Source organism: Mandrillus leucophaeus, unplaced genomic scaffold (assembly GCF_000951045.1).
Source record: "Mandrillus leucophaeus isolate KB7577 unplaced genomic scaffold, Mleu.le_1.0 Scaffold118, whole genome shotgun sequence".
Taxonomy (NCBI): domain Eukaryota; kingdom Metazoa; phylum Chordata; class Mammalia; order Primates; family Cercopithecidae; genus Mandrillus; species Mandrillus leucophaeus.
In genome coordinates, this window is record NW_012100098.1 from 2,105,012 (window position 1) to 2,125,495 (window position 20,484).

The 20,484-nt window shown below is 50.0% G+C and overlaps 1 protein-coding gene across 1 annotated transcript in view; it reads left to right on the forward strand.

Annotated features, from left to right (window-relative positions):
• Positions 1–20,484, forward strand: part of GALNT6 (polypeptide N-acetylgalactosaminyltransferase 6) — a 40,242-nt gene that overhangs the window by 13,145 nt on the left and 6,613 nt on the right. The window contains exons 6-10 of the mRNA XM_012002456.1: positions 1,298–1,470; positions 13,512–13,661; positions 14,729–14,963; positions 18,259–18,376; positions 19,769–19,969. Coding sequence (XP_011857846.1) covers positions 1,298–1,470; positions 13,512–13,661; positions 14,729–14,963; positions 18,259–18,376; positions 19,769–19,969 — 877 coding nt within the window. The remainder of the gene's footprint in view (positions 1–1,297; positions 1,471–13,511; positions 13,662–14,728; positions 14,964–18,258; positions 18,377–19,768; positions 19,970–20,484) is intronic.

Genomic DNA, 20,484 nt, shown 5'->3' on the forward strand with positions numbered 1-20,484 from the left:
AAAGACAGTGTGTCTTCCCCACTTAGCCTTTGTCTTTTCCAGCTCAAGTGTTATACCCTATTTGGCCTTCTCTCAAATGGCAGCCCTCATCCCCAGATTCATGAGTCTTTAGGGCTGTGAACCTGAGGTTCTTGAGACTTGAGCCAAGTATTCTAGTTCTAGAATAAGGGGCCACTTGAAGCTATCAGGAATTCCTCAGCAGAGAAGGGCACTGGGGCCAGGCGCAGTGGCTCATGCCTATAATCCCAGCACTATGGGAGGCGAAGGCAGGCGGATCACTTGAGGCCAGGAGTTCAAGACCAGCCTGGCCAACATGGTGAAAGCCTGTCTCTACTAAAAATACTAAAAAGTTAGCCTGGCATTGTAGTGGGTGCCTGTAATCCCAGCTACTTGGGAGGCTAAAGGACGAGAATTGCTCGAACCTGGGAGGTGGAGGTTGCAGGGAGCTAAGATCATACCACTGCACTGGGTGACAGAACAAGACTCTGCCTCAAAAAAGAGAGAGAGAAGAGCACTGGGTGTGACAACAGCCAGTGAAGGAAGCTGGGGAATCTCTTTGGAGGGTCCCCAAGAAATCCTCTGACCAGCAGAGGAGGTCAAGGAAAGGGTGTGAGGTCACATGATTCCTTGAGATCCAGGATTCACACCTTCCCACCCCCACCCTGAGATGGAGTGTCAAGAAGGTAGTAGCGTGGCCAAGTGCCACAGAGTGGCTGGAGAGGATAAGGATGGAAGAAAGGTGTCAGGAAATTGACTGTTTGTGATGGTGGTGTCAGATCACAGGGAGTTAATGAGAAAATGGATTAGAGAGGAACTGTACGCTGTAAAGGGAAGAGGCCTTTCTTCTCATTGAGTATGGAAATCATAGTCACTTTTCTCAGATGTCAAATTTGGCCTTTATTACCTACCCCTCTGGGACCTCTGCATTGGATTACATTTTATGCAGTTCACATATTACGGAGGAAGAGAGCCAGCCCTGGGAACTCCTAGCCTGAGAGCAGACAGCAGATGAGGGAAGAGGGTGGAGGAGCCTCAGCATCACAGCTGGGGCACTGAGCCAGCTCTGTGGGGATGAATTTTGGAGTGGTTTGGCTAGAACCTGTGCAGAGGCTCAGGGTGGGTGGCACATAGCGGGGGAGACAGGAACAGGGAGCAGCTGTTTCCACCTGCTACAGAGAATGTAGGCTGTGGTTCAGAGGAGTGGAGGATGGTTTGGGGGACTCTCTGGACGGGGCGCTCCCCACACCTGGCACTCCCAGGGACCAGGAGAACTTTGTCCGTACTTTCATACTTCCAGGTGTGTGGACCAGAAGTTCCGGCGCTGCCCCCCACTGGCCACCACCAGCATCATCATTGTGTTCCACAATGAGGCCTGGTCCACGCTGCTGCGAACAGTGTACAGCGTCCTACACACCACCCCTGCCATCTTGCTCAAAGAGATCATATTGGTGGATGATGCCAGCACTGAGGGTGAGGCTGGAGGGGCCCAGAGGAGGGGGCCGGGGTCTCCCCTGGGCACTCAAAGGAGGAGGACAGGTCCTTTCAAGGGAGCAGGCACCACCTCAGAGCCTGTTGCCTGACGTTACAGGTCATCTTAAAGGCCAGGAGCAGGAAGAAGTCAGGTAGGGGCAGGTAGACCATGCTTCCTTCATGCCTCAGCCAAAGAGCTCCAAGAGCTTTTCGCTCTGGCTTCAAGACTCCCTCCCTGAACACTGCCAAGGCCAACCCTAACTCAGAAATGCTGGGAGAGCCAGGGCAGAGGGTAGGGACAGGGCTTCGCCTCTGTTTCCTACCTGCTGGGCCACTCTTCTGCTCTTGAAGACTCCCCAACCAGCCCTTTTTGCCATAGCTGTTGATAGATAAGTGGGGCCTCACGAAACTTCCAGTCTTCAATTCCACAAACATCTACTGAGTACTGTGTGCCTGCCTCTGACCCAGGCAGAGGGGATGCCATGACAAAGGAGACAGACCCTGCCCTGAAAATACTAAAAGCCCCCATAGGTCAGAAGCCTCTTTTTTTTTTTTTTTTTTTTTTTTTGAGATGGAGTTTCGCTCTTGTTGCCCAGGCTGGAGTACAATGGTGCAATCTCGGCTCACCACAACCTCCGCCTCCCAGGTTCAAGCGATTCTCCTGCCTCAGCCTCCCAAGTAGCTGGGATTACAGGCATGCGCCACCACGCCTGGCTAATTTTGTATTTTTAATAGAGATGGGGTTTCTCCATGTTGGTTAGGTTGGTCTTAAACTCCCGAACTCAGATGATCTGCCTGCCTCGGCCTCCCAAAGTGCTGAGATTACAGGCATGAGCCACTGCGCCCGGCCAGAAGCCTCTTATAACACTATCCACAGTGCTGTGGCAGTGATGCACCTGTAACAGGTGTGAAAAGGCATGGACTGCAGAGTCCAACACCCAGGAATTCAAATCCCAGCTCTGACCCTTCTTAGCTCTGTGACCTTGGACAAGCATTTGATCTCCCTGAACCTGTTTCCTCTTCAAAAAATGGGGGCAGACGGGGCATGGTGGCTCAAACCTGTAATTTCAGCACTTTGGGAGGCTGAAGCGGGCAGATCACTTGAGGTCAGGAGTTTGAGACCAGCCTGGCCAACATGGTGAAACGCCAAAATACAGAAAACAATTAGCCGGGTGTGGTGGTGTGCGCCTGTAGTCCCAGCTACTCGGGAGGCTGAGGCACGAGAATCACCTGAACCCAAGAGGCATAGGCTGCAGTGAGCCAAGACGGCACTACTGCTTTCCTACCTGAGCGACAGAGTGAGATTCCATCTCAAAAACACAAAACAAAAAAAGGGCTGGGTGTGGTGGTTCACATCGGTAATCCTAGCACTCTGGGAGGCCGAAGTGGGCAGATTGCTTAAGGTCAGGAGTTCGAGACAGCCTGGCCAACATGGTGAAAACCCGCGTCTACTAAAGATACAAAAATTAGCCAGGTGTGGCAGTGTGAGCCTGTAATCCCAACTACTCGGGAGGCTGAGGCAGGAGAATCGCTTGAACCCAGGAGGAGGCAGAGGTTGCAGTGAACCGAGAGCGAGACTCCGTCTCAAAAAAAAAAAGAGTAGTTGAGTCCCTTACATGGTGGGGCAGGGATCTGAGATAGGTCATAAATGAGATTCATGTGCCACAGAATGGCTGGCACCAGGTAAGAGTGTCACAAGCATGCGTTCCATTTTATTCATGGTACAGGAGCAATGCGCCATGGAGTATGTAGCCAGGAGGTTCCATTTCTGCCTGGGGTGGCTAGGGCTGGTCTGAGTGGAGGCCAGATTGGAGCTGGGCCTTAAAGGATGAGTGTCTAGGAGAGAAGAGTGGATGAAGGACATTCCCGCAAGAGAATGGCATAAGCACAGTCTTAGAGACATGAATGTGTTTGTTAAAGAGATCTGGTGTGGCTGAAGCTTAGGTTTGTTATAGGAAATAAGACTTAAAAGATGTTAAATTGGGCAGGGACAGTGGCTCACCCCTGTAATCCCAGCACTTCAGGAGGCCGAGGCAGGTGGATCACTTGAGCCCAGGAGTTCGAGACAGCCTGGGCAACATGTCGAGACCTTGTCTCTATAAACATTACAAAAATTAGCCGAGCATGGTGGCATGTGCCTTTAGTTCCAGCTACTTGGGAGGCTGAGACAGAGCACGACCCTGTCTCAAAAAAAAAAAAAAAAAAAAAAAGGTTGAATTGACATTCATGTCATGCTAAAAGCATTTATTTAGAAAGTAAGAAGGAGTCGTTGAAAGTGCTTCATCTGGATTGTGACCCCGTTTCAGAAGGATGTCAGATTTGGAGGAGGATAATCGGCAGGAAGAGAGGCAGAGGACTCAGAGTCTGAAGAGGAAGTTCTTACACTCACTTGAGAGTAGGAAATGATGGGGCCAAAACTAGAAAGGGCTGTGGGACTGAGGCACCATTAGGCTGAGACTCTCCAGAAGCTGAATCTTCCTTGCAGGAGGCATGTGGTATCTGGGGCTCCCCCAGGTTGACCTCCTGTGCTCAAACTCCCAATAGTGAGGGCAGCAACTGACTCCACACTTTCCAGCGTAAGCGCTAGGGCCACTCCAGTAGAGCTGCTTCCTGTCCTTGTCCTCCCCTAGCCTCCCTCCTGCCTCTAGGTTAGGGGTGTTGCTGAAAAGAGGACTAGAGCTGTGGAAGGCAGTGGAAGGAAGGGCTGAGTGTGAGCCCTGTTGAGTTCATTTCTTCAGGGAGCTCACATCTTCCCAGGGAAGACAGATACTTGGCAGCACTTACAAAGCAAGTAAGACCAGCCCGGGCAACATAACAAAATCCCATCTCTATAAAAATGAAAAATTAGCAGGCATAGTGGTATATGCCTGTGGTCCCAGCTACTTGGGAGGCTGAGGTGGGAAGATCACTTGACCCCAGGAAGTCGAGGCTGCAGTGAGCTGTGATTGCACCATTGCACTCCAGCATGGATGACAGAGTGAGACCTTGTCTCTAAAAGAGATACAAATAAAGTAAAATAGGCCAACCACAGTAGCTCATGCCTATAAACCCAGAACTTTGGGAGGCCGTGACAGGAGGATTGCTTGAGACCAGGAGTTCAAGACAAGCCTGGACAATGTAGCAAGACCCCATCTCTACAAAAAATAGAAAAGTTAGCTGCGCACAGTGGCATGTGCCTGTGGTCCCAGCTACATGGAAGGCTGAGGTGGAAGGATTGCTTGAGCCCAGGAGTTTGAGACTGCAGTGAACTTTGACTACACCACTGCACTCCAGCCTAGGCAACAGAGTGAGACCCAGTCTCTAAAAAAAAATAAATAAATAAATCAAGGCAAGCAAGTATCAGGGATGCAATGACAGGGTTTGGTGGATAAGGAATGTATAGATTAGGCTTCTGGAAAGGGAAGGGTGAAGAGTTTGGCAGAGATGAGAGGAGTGTGGCAGTGGTCTCTAGGGAATCTTTGTAGAAATGGAAAGCTTGTATGGAATGGAAGCAAGCATATTAGTGATCCTTCCTCTCAAACCGGGTTCTTTCATTATCTTTCTCCTCCTAACCCTATGCTACCCATCCTTTGGAAGCTCTTTCACCTGAATCCCTTGTACTGGAGTGTATTAGTCCATTCTCACACTGCTATAAGAACATACCCAAGACTGGGTAATTTATAAAGGAAAGAGGTTTAATTAACTCACAGTTCTGCAGGGCTGGGGAGACCTCAGGAAACTTATAATCATAGCAGAAGGGAAAGCAAACATGTCCTTTTCATGAGGCGTCAGGAGAGAGAAGAATGAGAGCCAAGCAAAAGGGGAAGCCCCTTATAAAACCATCAGATCTCGTGAAAACTTACTATCACAAGGATAGCATGGTGGAAACTGCCCCATGAATCAATTATCTCCCACTGGGTCCCTTCTATCACATGTGGGGATTACGGGATCTACAATTCAAGATGAGATTTGGGTGGGGACACAGCCAAACCATATCATTTCACCACTAGCCCCTCCCAAATCTCATGTCCTCACATTTCAAAACACAATCATGCCTTTCCAACAGTCACCCCAAAGTCTTAGCTCATTCCAGCATTAACCCAAAAGTCCAAGTCCAAAGTCTCATCTGAGACAAGACAGGTCCCTTTCCCTATGAGCCTGTAAAATCGAAAGCAAGTTAGTCACTTCCTAGATACAATGGAAGCACAGGCATTGTGTAAATACACCCATTTGAAATGGGAGAAATTGGCCAGAACAAAGGGGCTACAGGCCCCATGCAAGTCCAAAATCCAATAGGGCACTCATTAAGCCTTAAAGTTCCAAAGTGATCTCCTTTGACTTCGTGTCTCACATCCAGGTCACACTGATGCAAGAGGTGGGCTCCCATAGCCTTGGGCATGGGGGTTCTCAACTATTAACTTATCACCCCAAATTTTGTGAGTCCATGAGCTACAAGTGCCCAGGTAGGCAACTTGTCTAACTAGCTAGACAAGTGACATAATGCCAGGCTGGCACAGGCAGCATCTAACAGGCAGAGCAGCCTGTGTTCAGTAGGGCAGAGTTGGCAGTAGCCCCAGTAGCCCCTCCAGAGCGCCTGCCCCTAGCAGGCCACCATACACAATGTTCACCTTCTCTCTGGCTGTCCTGGACTTGTTGCCCTGTATTCTCTTCTAAGGCCAATTCTCTCCTAAGGCCAATTCCAGCATCTCTAAATCATCTGCATGGTCAGGGCACACTGGCTCACACCTGTAAGCCCAGCACTTTGGGAGGCTGAGGTGGGAAAGACACTTGAGCCCAGGAGTTCAAGACTAGCCTGGGCAACATAGTAAGACCCTGTCTCTACAAAAAAATAAAAAATTAGGTGGGCATGGTGGTATGTGCCTGTGGTCCCAGCTAGTCGAGAGGCTGAGGTGGGAGGCTCACCTGAACTCAGGAGGTCGAGGTTGTGGTGAGCCCTGATCATGTCACTATACTCAGTATGGGTGACAGAGTAACACTCTGTCTCAAAAACAGAAACAAAACAATCACCTGCCTGAAAAACCTAAGCTAGTTATTCTTGTTTTTCTGGGTCCTGGCATCCTTTGAGAATCTGTTAAAATCCCTAGAATAGTGCACCACTGCCCACAACAATATGCAACGGCCACATTTTTGCATTTAATTCCAGGGAATTTGTGGACCCTAAGATAAACAACCCTACCCAGAGGGCTTTCAGACACGAGAGATACTTTAAGCAACATTCAGTTCAGTGAGGAAAGGAGAAAAAAGAAAACCTCAGCTCCATGGTCAGAAATCTCTGCCATCCACAGTGGGATAAAATTTCCTACACATTTGACTGTTTGATCAGATTAACCAGCTCTCATTACACACACACACAAACAGGACTGTCTCTGCCGAAATACAATGTCCCCTCTCTCTGTCCTCCACTCCAGGCACCCAGCAGCAGCCCTCTGAGAGTGAGTCTGAGGGCATTTGATACTGTGGGGGAGGAGACCCCGTGCCGAGCTGGGGGGCTTTTTCTTCCCCACCTCTGAGTCAGAACCAGGGCATAAACCTCATTCCTGAGTGGCTAAGTCAGCAGCCAGGGTTCCCTCCCTGTCTGGCACACTCCATCAGCTTACCTAAATTAGAGGGAAAAAAAGAAAAGAATGCAGGGCAACGGGCTAGTGAGTGAGTAATTAGGGAGCTCTTTTTGCCAGGAAAGGCTACTCTTAGTACAGGGAGCAGCCAACACAGAGGCCTGAGGCTTGACTTGTTAATGAGGCAAAAAGAAGGCAGTGTGGCTTAAACAAAGTAAGCCAGGGAGCAGAAAGAGTGCTGGTGGAGTGGATGTAAGGAGCCGGGCCCATGGCTCACGCCTGTAATTCCAGCACTTTGAGAGGCTGAGGCAGGCAAATCACTTGATGTCAGGAGTTTGAGACCAGCCTGGCCAACATGAGGAAACCCCCTCTCTACTAAAAATACAAAAATCAGCCAGGCATGGTGATGGGCACCTGTAATCCCAGCTACTCAGAAGGCTGTGGCAGGAGAATTGCTTGAACCCAGGAGGTGGAGGTTGCAGTGAGCTCAGGTCACACCATTGTGCTCCAGCCTGGGCAACAAGAGCAAAACTCCATCTCAAATAATAATAATAATAATAATAATTTTTTAAAAGGCTAGCGGGACCAAATTGTGAGAACTCTAAGTCACGGGCAGTGTTTGGATTTTTCATGTGTGTATGTAGTAAAAGGTACATGACATAAAATGTATCACGTTCACTGTTTTAAGTCCAGTTTATTGATTTTAAATGCATTCACGTTATTGTGCAACCATCACCACTACCCAACCCCAGAACTTTTTTTTTCCTTTTTTAATGAGATGGGGTCTCACCATGTTGACCAGGCATGTCTTGAACTCCCAGCCTCCCAAAGTGCTAGGATTACAAGCGTGAGTCACGACACCCAGCTCAGAACTTGCTTTTTGTCATCCCAAACTGAAACTCTGTACCTATTAAACATGAATTCTCCACACTGCCCTCCCAGCAACCCCTGGCAACCACCATTCTACTTTCTGTCTCTATGGATTTGATTATCGTAAGTGGAATCATACAGTATTTGTCCTTTTGTGACTGGCTTATTTTACTTAGCATAATGCCTTCAAGATTCATCCATGTTGTAACATCTGTCAGAATTTACTTTATTTTTTATTTTTTTGAGATGGAGTTTCACTCTTGTTGCCCAGGCTGGGGTGCAATGGCACGATCTCAGCTCACCGCAACCTCCACCTCCTGGGTTCAAGCAATTCTCCTGCCTCAGTCTCCCAAGTAGCTTGGATTACAGGCGTGTGCCGGCTCATTTTGAATTTTTAGTAGAGACGGGGTTTCTCCATGTTGGCCAGCCTGGTCTCGAGCTCCCAACCTCAGATGATCCGCCCACCTTGGCCTCCCAAAGTGCTGAGATTACAGGCGTGAGCCACCAAGCCCGGCCCAGAATTTACTTTTTAAGGCTGAATAATATTCTGTTGTATGTATACACCACATTTTGTTTGTCCATTCATTCGCTGATGGACACTGAGGCTGTTTCCGCCTTTGGCTATGTGACTAATGCTGCTGTGACACTGGTATGCAAATATCCAAGCCCCTGCTTTCAGTTCTTCAGGGTATATGTCCAAAAGTGGAACTGCTGGATCATATGGTAATTCTATCTTTAGTTTTTTTTAAGGAACCATCATACCTTTCCATAAGGAAACACCATGGATTTAAGTACAATTTGAAGCCGCTGTAGTGACATGATCTGATTGATGATTTTTAGAGAGAATTCTGCTTCTCACAGTAGCTGCCGTGTCAAGAATAGATTGAGGAGACTGGTATAGAAGAGGACAGCAGTTCAGACATGATTGCTGGAGTGACTGTGGGGATGAGAGAGAGAGCTGGCAGTACCTGCAGATGTGCTGATTGTGGAAGGGGAGAGCAGGGGGGAATCTAGCATGACTCCCAGGTTAGAGCAGCTGGAGGGATGCTGGCACCGTGTACTGACATGAGGGAGACTGGCGGGGGCAGATTTGCGGGGGAAATCCAGAGCCCGTTTTGGGCATATGTTGAATTTTCCATTTTGTTCCACATCCAAGTGAAGATGGCAAGGTCAGGAAGGAAGCCCCAGGAGTCATCTGCATATAGATGATATTTCAGATCATGGAACTGAGTGCAGTGTCTGTGTTGGGGTCCCAGGGGTCTTGTGGACTTGAGTTTTGAGGATTGAAGCTGGTTGAGGTGCTGGAGTGTTGAACCTAAGTTGGAAGACTGTCACCACGGGGACATGAGAGTGTGGCTGGGCTCACCGGTGCAGCCATGCTCGGCTCCGGTCTTCTCAGTTCTGGGTCCGTCCAGTAGGCCTGGGGGTGGGACAGGTGGAGGAGTATCATGAGGGGCATTGCTGAGGGGAGTTGTCTCCCTAGAAGGGCTTGAGGCCAGAGACTGGGAGCCTCTCGGGCTGAGAATCCCTGAGTCTGGTCTCGCCAGACTGGAAGGAAGGCATGGGAGAAGGGCTTTGTAGTGCTCGGGGCCCCCCTGAGGTTCACAGCTCAGTGCTTCACTGTCTCTCACCACAAAACCCACTTCCTATGATGTTTTGTCCCTGGGTTATCTCCACTACCGTGAACTTCCTGTGCACAGAACTGGGCGAGCTCTCGGGGAAACAGCAGCCATGCTGAGGAGCCTGGGCTTCCTCCCTCCTTCCTGTCAGGGCCAGTACCTGAGGCTGCAGGTGCACTATGAGTCTCAGAGGGCAGGACCCAGACCAGGCCCCTCCCTGCCCAGAACAGCGTCTGGCACCTGGCAGCACATTGGCAGACGTTTGTGGAGTGAGTGCTGGGCTGAGGCTGCTGCATGCGGCTGATTTTGATTCCTGAGGTCCTGGCCCCCAGAGATAAGAAGCCTCATTCCTAGAGTAAGTAAGATACAGCCCCCTCCTCAGATGACTGCCTGAAGAATCCATTCATAAATGAGCTCCATGTCGGAATCACCTGTCTATCCAGTAGGATTGAAGAAGGAAAAAGCGAGCAGGGCATGGTGGCTCACACCTGTAATTCCAACACTTTGGAAGGCCGAGGTGGGCAGATCACTTGAGGTCAGGAGTTCAAGACCAGCCCTCTGACGGTGGCTGAGACACGGTGAAACCCCGTCTCCACAAAAAATACAAAAAATTAGCGGGGCATGGGGGCAGGTGCCTATAATCTCAGCTACTTGGGAGGCTGAGGTGGGATAATTGCTTGAACCCAGGAGGTGGATGTTGCAGTGAGTCGAGATTGTGCCACTGCACTCCAGCCTGGACAACAGAGTAAGACTCTGTCTCCAAAAAAAGAAGAAAGAAAGAAAGAAAAAAAAGAAACATGAGAAAAAAAGAAGGAAAAAGCTGAAATTCCAAATTATAGAGACTTCCCTTCTCCTAGGTGCCATCTCCAGGGCAGTGACCAAAGAACAACTTCAACAAACCCCTTTCTCTCCCTTCTTTCTTTCCCTTTCCCTCCTGGGATCTCACACACAGGGAAATGGCAAGGCCTTGGACTGGGAGAGGAAGCAGAGACCACCTTGAAACTCGGGTACATTAAGTCCTTGGCCTTCTCATCTTAATCTGCTTCAGGATAAAAAAAAAAAAAAAAAAAGTCCATGGCCTCACTTCCCCTGGAGGGAGAAGGTGAGGAGTCCTCATATGCAGACTGGCTGGGATCCTGCTGCTGCCCTTTGTGCTTCTGCCACCCTGGGCTAGTCACTTTGAGTCTTACTTTTCCCATCTATAAACACTGGGGACAATACTCCCTGTTTCACAGAGTTGTTAACTGTCATAGAGAAGATTAAATAAGGAAGTCACCATGAAGACACCGACCTCACCTGCACAGGCACACACTCCAGCTCAGTGCTGGGTTATTGTGTGCGTGTGTGCATGCATTTGTGGGAGATCATGCAACCCCCTCAACTGCTTAATTTCAGGACCTGCCGTTTGTAGAATGCTGCATTCAGAGCAAGGCCCATGCTCTGGGCTGATCCCACAGTCCAAAAGGAAAAGGACACACTCAGAATTGTCACATCTGTCCCCCACATCTGAAACTGCAGGCTCTCCATTCTGCACAGAACAGAACCGTGGCAGAGATAAACCAAAATGGCAGTTAGTAAAACATAGTAAGGTTTGGAATTCAGTATGTTTGAGATGAACTGCTTCAGAATAGAGCTATTCTTGGTTTGTTTGTTTTTTTTTTTTTTGAGACGGAGTCTCGCTTTGTCGCCCAGGCTGGAGTGCAGTGGTCGGATCTCAGCTCACTGCAAGCTCCGCCTCCCGGGTTCACACCATTCTCCTGCCTCAGCCTCCCGAGTAGCTGGGACTACAGGTGCCCGCCACCTCGCCCGGCTAGTTTTTTGTATTTTTTAGTGGAGATGGGGTTTCACCATGTTAGCCCATGTTGGGATGGTCTCGATCTCCTGACCTCGTGATCCGCCCGTCTCGGCCTCCCAAAGTGCTGGGATTACAGGCTTGAGCCACCGCGCCCGGCCTGATTTGTTTTTTGTTTTGAGACAAGTCTTGCTCTGTCACTCAGGCTGGAGTACAGTGGCATGATCTCAGCTCACTGCAACCTCCGCCTCCTGGGTTCAAGCAGTTCTGTTGCCTCAGCCTCCCAAGTAGCTGGGTTTACAGGTGTGTGCCACCACACCCAGCTAATTTTTGTTTGTTTTTGTTTTTGTTTTTTTGAGATGGAGTTTCGCTCTTGTTGCCCAGGCTGGAGTGCAATGGTGCGATCTCGGCTCACTGCAACCTCCACCTCCCAGGTTCAAATGATTCATCTGCCTCAGCCTCCCAAGTAGCTGGGTTTACAGGTGTGTGCCACCACACCCAGCTAATTTTTGTTTGTTTTTGTTTTTGTTTTTTTGAGATGGAGTTTCGCTCTTGTTGCCCAGGCTGGAGTGCAATGGTGCGATCTCGGCTCACTGCAACCTCCACCTCCCAGGTTCAAATGATTCATCTGCCTCAGCCTCCCAAGTAGCTGGGATTACAGGCATGTGCCACCATGCCCAGCTAATTTTGTATTTTCAGTAGAGATGGGGGTTCCTCCATATTGGTCAGGCTGGTCTTGAACTCCCGACCTCAGGTGATCCACTCGCCTCGGCCTCCTGAAGTGCTGGGATAACAGCCTAATTTTGTATTTTTAATAGCGGCAGGGTCTCGCCATGTTGGCCAGGCTGGTCTCAAATTCCTTGGTGCAAGTGATCCATCTGCCTTGGCCTCCCAAGTGCTGGGATTACAGGAGTGAGCCACCGTGCCCAGTCAGAATAGAGCTATTATTAATGCTCTAAGGATTTCAGACTAAATTACAGGGCCATGAAATAAACTCTTCTTTGAAAGGAGTTGGAGGTCTCAGTAGAGACATCTTCCCTTCAAAAAGTTTTCCCTGCTCCTCAAATCCAGGAGATTTGACCCTTCTTTGGGACCCACACCCCAGCACTACCTCTGTTAGATCACGGATCACCTGCCCTGGAATTGCCTGTTTCCTGGTCGACCTTGCTTCTGGGTGGTGGTTCCTTAGGACAAATGGTCAAGCCGGCTGGGCTCGCCACTGTGCCTGGTCCATGGTAGGTGCTTGGGGCAAGTATTTTCTTAATGTAATTAAAAAGTTGCTGGCCATGTTTTCACCTTAAAGAATTCTATCCGCAGAGGAGGTTACAAAGGGGATTAGAGTCAGATGTCCCGCTGCTGATCCAGCAAGCAAGGAGTCACCATTTGTGTATGCCCACCCGTCGACGTTACTGTGAAGAGCCTGGAAGGCAGGGAATCCTGGACACTGAAAAACAACTGTGCAATGGAGCTGTGGAATCGCAGCTCTGGCAGATGGTGGCTGAAAGGGTGGAGAGACTGAGGGAGGCATCTGAGAGCCTCTGTCAGAAGTCTGTACTTGGGCCAGGCATGGTGGCTCATGCCTGTAATCCCAGAACTTTGGGAGGCCGAGGTAGGTGAATCACTTGAGGCCAGGAGTACAAGACCAGCCTGGCCAACATGGTGAAATGCTGTCTCTACTAAAAATATAAAAATTAGCCAGACGTGGTTGCACGCACCTGTGGTCCTAGCTACTCAGGAGGCTGAGGCAGGAGAATTACTTGAGCCCAGGAGGTGGAGGTTGCATTAAGCCAAGATCGCACCATTGCACTCCAGCCTGGGTGACAGAGTGAGACTCCATCTCAACAACAACAACAACAAAGTTTGTACTTGATGTGTGACCACAGAAACACAACTCTGAGGTGCTGTCCCTGACATTAGAGAGGGTGCCCAGGTGAACAGGCATAGGATCTAGCACCACAGAGCCAGTGCCCTGGTGAGGCAGGTTTGATCACAGACAGGCAGGCAGGGCTTCGTTCTTCCTCTCTCCATCTTCCCTGTTAACCTCCTTCCCCGGCTCCGGCTTCTGTGGGATGGTTCAGTGCAGCGGGTGTTGGGGGTTTAAAATTCAGGCCTGCTAGAGGCCTGAGAGCCCCTAGGTTGGTGCCCACAGGGGACTGGGTATATGACAAAGTGGTGGACTGGCCACAATGACACTGTCCCTTCCAGAACACCTAAAGGAGAAGCTGGAGCAGTACGTGAAGCAGCTGCAGGTGGTGAAGGTGGTGCGGCAGGAGGAGCGGAAGGGGCTGATCACTGCCCGGCTGCTGGGGGCCAGCGTGGCACAAGCGGAGGTGCTCACGTTCCTGGATGCCCACTGTGAGTACGAGGGCACCAGCCTGGGCGTAACCTGGAGGCTCCCTCCCTGTTAGAATGAGCCAGGGCCGCAGCCTCACCAAGGCCCCTTCCTGTTCTCTGTTCCGGGAGCAAAGGAGGCTTGGGACCCACTCCAGCTACCTCTACCCCTTTCTCACCCCAATCCCAAGGATGTTTCATCAAGAGAACAAAGCCCTAAAACAACTGGTGACCCCAAAATCACTGGAAGTGTGATCTGGGGCCCCAGACACTCATCCACCCCTGTACTCCCCATCTGCACCTTGTTCTGAGCTTGGGCCCTCAGGGAGGCCTCCTGTTATGACTTAGAACTGGCTTGTTTGGGGCTTTCTTCTAGGGCAACATGGAGCCAGGAAGGCCTTCTTCTTGCCCAAGACCAAAACACCTCCCCACTGTTGTGGGGGGTGAAATCTTTTCCCTAGGAGTGTTGATATATAGGGGAAGCTCTAGACTTGGAGTCAGAATTCTTGGTTTGCATTCTGTCCCTGCCACTAACAGTCTCAGTTTCCTCATTTGTAAAATAGGAGTGAGGATACTAACCTTACTGAACAGAACTATTACTCTGAGGGCCGAATGAAGTCATACATGCAGAAGCTCAGTGAAAATCTCAAAGAGCTAGACAAATGAAAGAGATTATTCTTCTACAATTGGGGCTGAAGCTTGACATGCAGATGCCCCTGGGAGGGGGAACACCCTCTTCTGAAATCCACATGTGGGCTGGGAGGGCTGAGCCAATGGATCAGCTGGAACCCCTGAAGATACCATCCAGGGCCTCCCTGTGCTTTTGGGTCATCTGAGTTGACCATGTTACTCCCCAGAGACCTCCGTTCTCCCTGCCAAAGCTGCCTCCGCCTTTGGGGGTAGAGGGGTGGTAGGAGGGTTTTAGGAAATTCTGTGTGCTCCTTGCAGCGGTGAGGCTTGCTGTCCTCCTCTGCCTGTAACCCGGGAGTAGGTGGAAGGTCTCTTATCTTCCTGGGTGTTCCCCCCAGGATGCAGCTTGGGCTCAGCTGTGGGCAGGACCCTGATTGCTGCCTCCTGGTTGGGGCCTGCAGGTGAGTGCTTCCACGGCTGGCTGGAGCCCCTCCTGGCTCGAATCGCTGAGGACAAGACAGTGGTGGTGAGCCCAGACATCGTCACCATCGACCTTAATACTTTTGAGTTCGCCAAGCCCGTCCAGAGGGGCAGAGTCCACAGCCGAGGCAACTTTGACTGGAGCCTGACCTTCGGCTGGGAAACACTTCCTCCACATGAGAAGCAGAGGCGCAAGGATGAGACCTACCCCATCAAGTAAGGACCGCAGCCTGGTGAGCCCCCAACCTGGCCCCAGCCCTACCCAGTTCCAGGAACCTGTGCCATCTCACATCAACGTTTGTAAGGTGCTCTATCAAGCACTCGCCATATTATGTTTAATCCTCACTCCCTATGAAGCAGGTACAATGATTAGCTTTATAGAGAGAACACTAAGGCTCATAGTGATCAACACTGACCTAAGATCATGCAGCTAGCAACAGTGGAGCAAGGACACCCTTCCTGGCCTGTCTGGCCCTAACTGTGGCACTGCACTGCCTCACACCATGACAGTTTGCTCTTATTCACCACTTACCATGTGCCAGGCACTGAACTAAGGGCTTTACATTCTTTAGTTTATTCCTCCCTACACATAAAAGGACATGGCCCGTGCTTGCAGATGGGGCAAGAGATGTGATGGAGGCCATTATGGAATAGTCACTGTCATAAGAGGGAGTGTTGTGTGCCCCCAGGAGACTGTCTTTGAAAAGACTCAGAATATAATGAAAGAAAATAGACATATTTTCTGCAGCATGAAGTCTGTAGCAGTTGCCCTGAACTTCTTTGGTGAAGGGCCAGATGATAAATATTTTCGGCTTTGCCAGCCACATACAGTTTGCTGCATATTCTTCTTAATTTTTTATTTTTTTTACAAACATTAAAAAATGTATAACCAATTTTTTTGCCCCAGAGGCTTCTAAAAACAGGCAGCCAGATTTTGCCCACAGGCTTTTATGTGCCAGCCTCTGAGCTGCAGGGTAGACAGTTGGAAGTCAACCCACTGTTTAATGCCCACTGGGCTCACCTTCCCCTCTTACACCCACCCTGTCCTCCCCTCTCCAGACTGCCTGTTGGTGTTATTGGAGACTGTAAGTTTATTTTAACAGTTGTCTCAGACAAACCGAGTTGAGGAGTGACTTTTAGTGTAGCCAGTGGTTTGGGATTATTTGTGTCATTGTTATCTTAGACTGGCCAGGATACTTAAGGGTCAACTGAACATACATCCGGGACGGAGGGAAGCAGAGGTTGGAGATACAGTAGCCAGAGATAAGAGGGAAGGTTTGAAAGGAGGAAAGGATTAGTGCTTCTTCCTCTCCATGTGCCCAGAACCCTAAAAACTGCTGTCCATGCCAGGCACAGTGGCCCATACCTGTAATCCCAGCTAGATGACAGGCTGAGGTGGATTAGGTGGATTGCTTGAGCCCAGGAGTTTAAGAACATCCTGGGCAGCATAGCAAGACCCATCTCTTAAAAAAGAAAAAGAAAAGGAAAAAAAAAAAAAAAAAAAACCTGCTCAGAGTCCCAGTAGAAAGGAACTCAGGTGAATGCCACAGGGAGAAATCCCACAGATCCTGAACAGCCAGCTGCTCGGTCTCCACTAGGAGAGAAGGAAAGAAAAAGGCAAAAGAGAGAAAAGAAATTTGAACTTCTCACTGACCCAATGCTTGTTTCATAGCTGCCTTTTGTTTGGTGTGCACAGCAACAGATCCCCACCCCCACGCCAGTGACCAGGCACGCAGCGGCACAGTCAGAAAGAGGGTACCTGGCCCCCACCCATCACTGATGTCACAGGCTTCAATGTCCAAGGGCCATACAACTGGAAGACAAAGCTCCAGTGTTTGAGGAATGAATATGCTCCTTGGCCCACATGCCCTGGTAGCATGCATGGCTTGCCGAGGCTCTTCACGTAGTGCCCCCACCCCAGGAGGACTGCTGACGGTCCCCTCCTGGCCTCCCATCTCAAACCAACCACAGCCTAAGAGGAGAGTCAGAGGATCCTAGGGGTAGGCCAGGACATACAGGGTGTTTACTAGAGGTTGCCTGTGGTCGTGAATTTACAGTGAAGCTTCCCATGCAGGGTTTGTCCTCATAACTAATCCATCAGTGACTTCTCAGTCTGGGAGGCCTCTCAAAGACAAGACTCAGGGCCTGTGGGGGAGGAAGCAGGTTGGCTTCCAGGTGCTGCTCTGCAGCTCCAGCACTCTCTGAGCTTCTCAGGGTGCTACTTGGGCTGGTTTAAGAACCCTGGGAGAGGCCGAAGCCTCTTCCAAAGTGATAGGAAGCCAGCCTGAGCATGAGGGTTTCCCAACTGAAATTCCTTCCAGAAAGTGGCTGCAGGAGCCAACTTCGGAGAGACAAGAGCAACCACAGGGTAACACCAGGGTCGCGTTCCTGGGTAGTCACCTCAATGGATCAGCGGAATGAACAGTGATTGAGCCCCAGCTGTGTGTAAGGCACCTGGATAGGTTCTGGGGTTACAGGGGTTTCCGTATCTTTCTGCTTGGTTGTACCACATGAAGCCACCCACTGAGGGCAGCAAAGCCCTACCCATGCCAGGCTGGCCCAGACACAGAAGCCAACAGCTGATGATTGTGCTCCTGCCCTGTCTCCCCGGCCCCCACCCCCCATTCCATCTTGCGTATACTTCCCCGGGTCCGCTTGGATACCCTAACGCTTAGCCCAGTCCCTCTTAGAAGCAACCTGCTATCTAAACTCTAGGAATTAGATGTTTTTGTCAATTTATCTCATCTTGAGTCCACACCTCCCTCCCTGTGTCTAAAAGCCAGAATCTTTTTATAACCTTCTAAATGTTCCCTATAGCCCAAATTGAGCTTGATCTCACCTGACTTTCCACTGTTTCCCAGAGCACCGCTTATCAGCTTTCTCTGTTAAAAGCAACTGGCAACTTCTCCCTAAATCTACAGTTTCTCATGCAGTATAAATCACCAGGGATAGGCACCTACTAAAACTATGGCTTAATAGTCCCTGAAGGGCAGAGCCCCTGAAACAGAATGGAGTCAGCCCAGCTGATAATATTCATTCATTCATTCATTCATGGTTTGAATCCTGCCTATGTTCAAAAACAATTTCACACAGCTTCTGAAAGTTGAGTATCTCCTAGGCTCCAGGCACTTTGCTGCCAAAAAGTAACTAATGATAGCTTTAACCTCTGTGACTAGATTGAGCTCTGGGGGAATGGGATCTTTCTCTGTTCTGTGTGTCCATCATGTAGCACGGGCCCTGGTGGCCAGTGTTACGTGCATCCTAGGTTGAACGAATCAATGAGTGCCTTTTAGAGGATAATTACATATTTCCTTGACCTGGTCCTAGAAGGGGAAGAGGACATAGTAAAAGCTAAATGATGAGTGAGTTAGTGGACGAGGGGCTGCACGTCCTGAGAAAGAGGATAGGAGGGGGAGGTAGGTTAGGAGGGGAGTCCACAAACAGCTTTCCCCACCAGGCTCCGCTCCTCCTCTCCCAGAAGATGCACATGCTTCTCCCTCTGTCTCTCCAGATCCCCGACGTTTGCTGGTGGCCTCTTCTCCATCTCCAAGTCCTACTTTGAGCACATCGGTACCTATGATAATCAGATGGAGATCTGGGGAGGGGAGAACGTGGAAATGTCCTTCCGGGTGAGAGTGAAGAGGGCTTCGGGGGGAACCACAACATCCCAGGGGACAGCTTGAGAAATATTTCTCAGGCAGTGGTGGCATCAGGGACATCCCATCTGGAACTGAACTGGAAAGGGTAGCTACTTCCCAGTGTGGCTCTGCCTCTTTTCTGCTCCCCGTGTCCATGGCAGTAGGGCTTGGACAATCAGCTTGGACAGCTCAAAATAAACTACTAGGCACAACTTCTCAGAGGGAAGGAATAATAGGGGTAATGAGGACTGGACATCTGGAGACTGGGGACTCTTTTGCGATGTCTGTGGGAAAGGGTTAGGGTGAAGATAGGAACAGGTTAGTATGTTCACAACTAGGGCTAGAAAAAAAAAAAAAAACAGATCAGTAACCAGTCATCATCCTTTTTCTGGAAAAATCAGGCTCCCCTTCCCAGTTCAAAGGACATATGCCCTGGTAACCTTTGAAGTTTCCCTCCCTATGCTCAATAAGCCCTTCATAACAGTTAGAGAAGATGGTGGCCTTAACTCTGGTGGACCCCAGAACCCTGAGAGATTCCAGGAATTAGGCAAATCAGGATTAGGTCAGGAAGAAAGGATTGCCTCTCCATGAAACCTACACAAATCTCCATGCCATGGAAAACTAATTAGTAAGTAGATGAGTTCATTTATGAAGTCACCTCTCATGGTGCCTGATGAGTATTAAGCACATAATGGATGCCTGCTGTTACTATAATGATGATGTATTTCTGTTGCTCCCACACTAAACTGAATAACAACATACCTTCCCATCTAAAACCCAAGAGAGAAACCAGTGGAAGGGATGTCTTCAGCCAGCCCACCAGCATAGAAAAGGGTCACCTGCCAGTCACCCCAACTCCCAGCAGCCCAATCCTAGGCTCCTCCGTGAGCCTCTGATCTCTGTTGACCCTCCTAGGCAGCCAGTGTGCTAAGGGCCCAGGTGACTACCACTGGCCACCTAGCAGCCAACTATCCTTGCTATTAATTAACACACTGATGCTCTGGTTTTTATCACCTGAGCGAGCTGATAAACTCACATTTCCAGGTCAAAAAGCCAAGTGATCAGAGCTCAGAGTAGGTATACAGGCATAGGGAACAAAAATTAACCAGCAGGCTTTTCCCTAAAGTGGGCCCTGGTAAACACAGGACCCTGCAGTCTCTCTGTGCTTAAGTCAGAGTGAACCAACATCAGAAAGCCTGAGATTGTGTAGTCATGGCCTAGGAAGAAGCCTGGTCAGTCTCCTTTTTTCCAGGGAGAGAGAGCAGCATTTGCCCAAGTTCTTGGACCTGGGATCTGGTGCCCTGGGAATAGAATAGAGCTGCTTGTGGGGACACTGTCCCACCTAGCCCGCTGAAGGCCTCGTCCTGTCTCCTCTTACATCAGGTATGGCAGTGTGGGGGCCAGCTGGAGATCATCCCCTGCTCTGTCGTAGGCCATGTGTTCCGGACCAAGAGCCCCCACACCTTCCCCAAGGGTACTAGTGTCATTGCTCGCAATCAAGTGCGCCTGGCGGAGGTCTGGATGGACAGCTACAAGAAGATTTTCTATAGGAGAAATCTGCAGGCAGCAAAGATGGCCCAAGAGGTGAGAAGAAATGGTCCTCAGAGAGGTTTAGATGAAGAGAAGTATGGCCCCCAGACCCTGTTCATGGGCCTAATGGCTGGGGCCCACCTCATCTCTACCATCTGGTGCCTCCCTTCACCCTCAGGGCCCTGTGAGCTAGAGCCCAGGAGAAGGCCACAAGGCACATAGTTTTTGAAAGCTAGAGAATGTTGTCCCTACGCATAGAGTCTCTGCATCCCTTCGGAGGGGAAGGGAGGGAAAAGAGATTTAGGGGAAGAGCCTCTTACGGGAGGAATGACTCTGAGAGCCTCGGCATTGGGGAGTGGGACATAATTGTCTGGGGAGTCACAAGAGATGGACCGATAAGCAGGGGACTCCAAAGCTAAGGTGGGGTGTTTGGGATTGAATGTGAGACTGGGACAGTAGCTTCAACAGGTCCTGAGTGGGAATGAACATGAGAGACAGTAGTCCCAGTTGCTTTATACTATCTGCACTACTTCAGTCCAGACAGAAAGGTCAAAGACTGGTGGAACTGG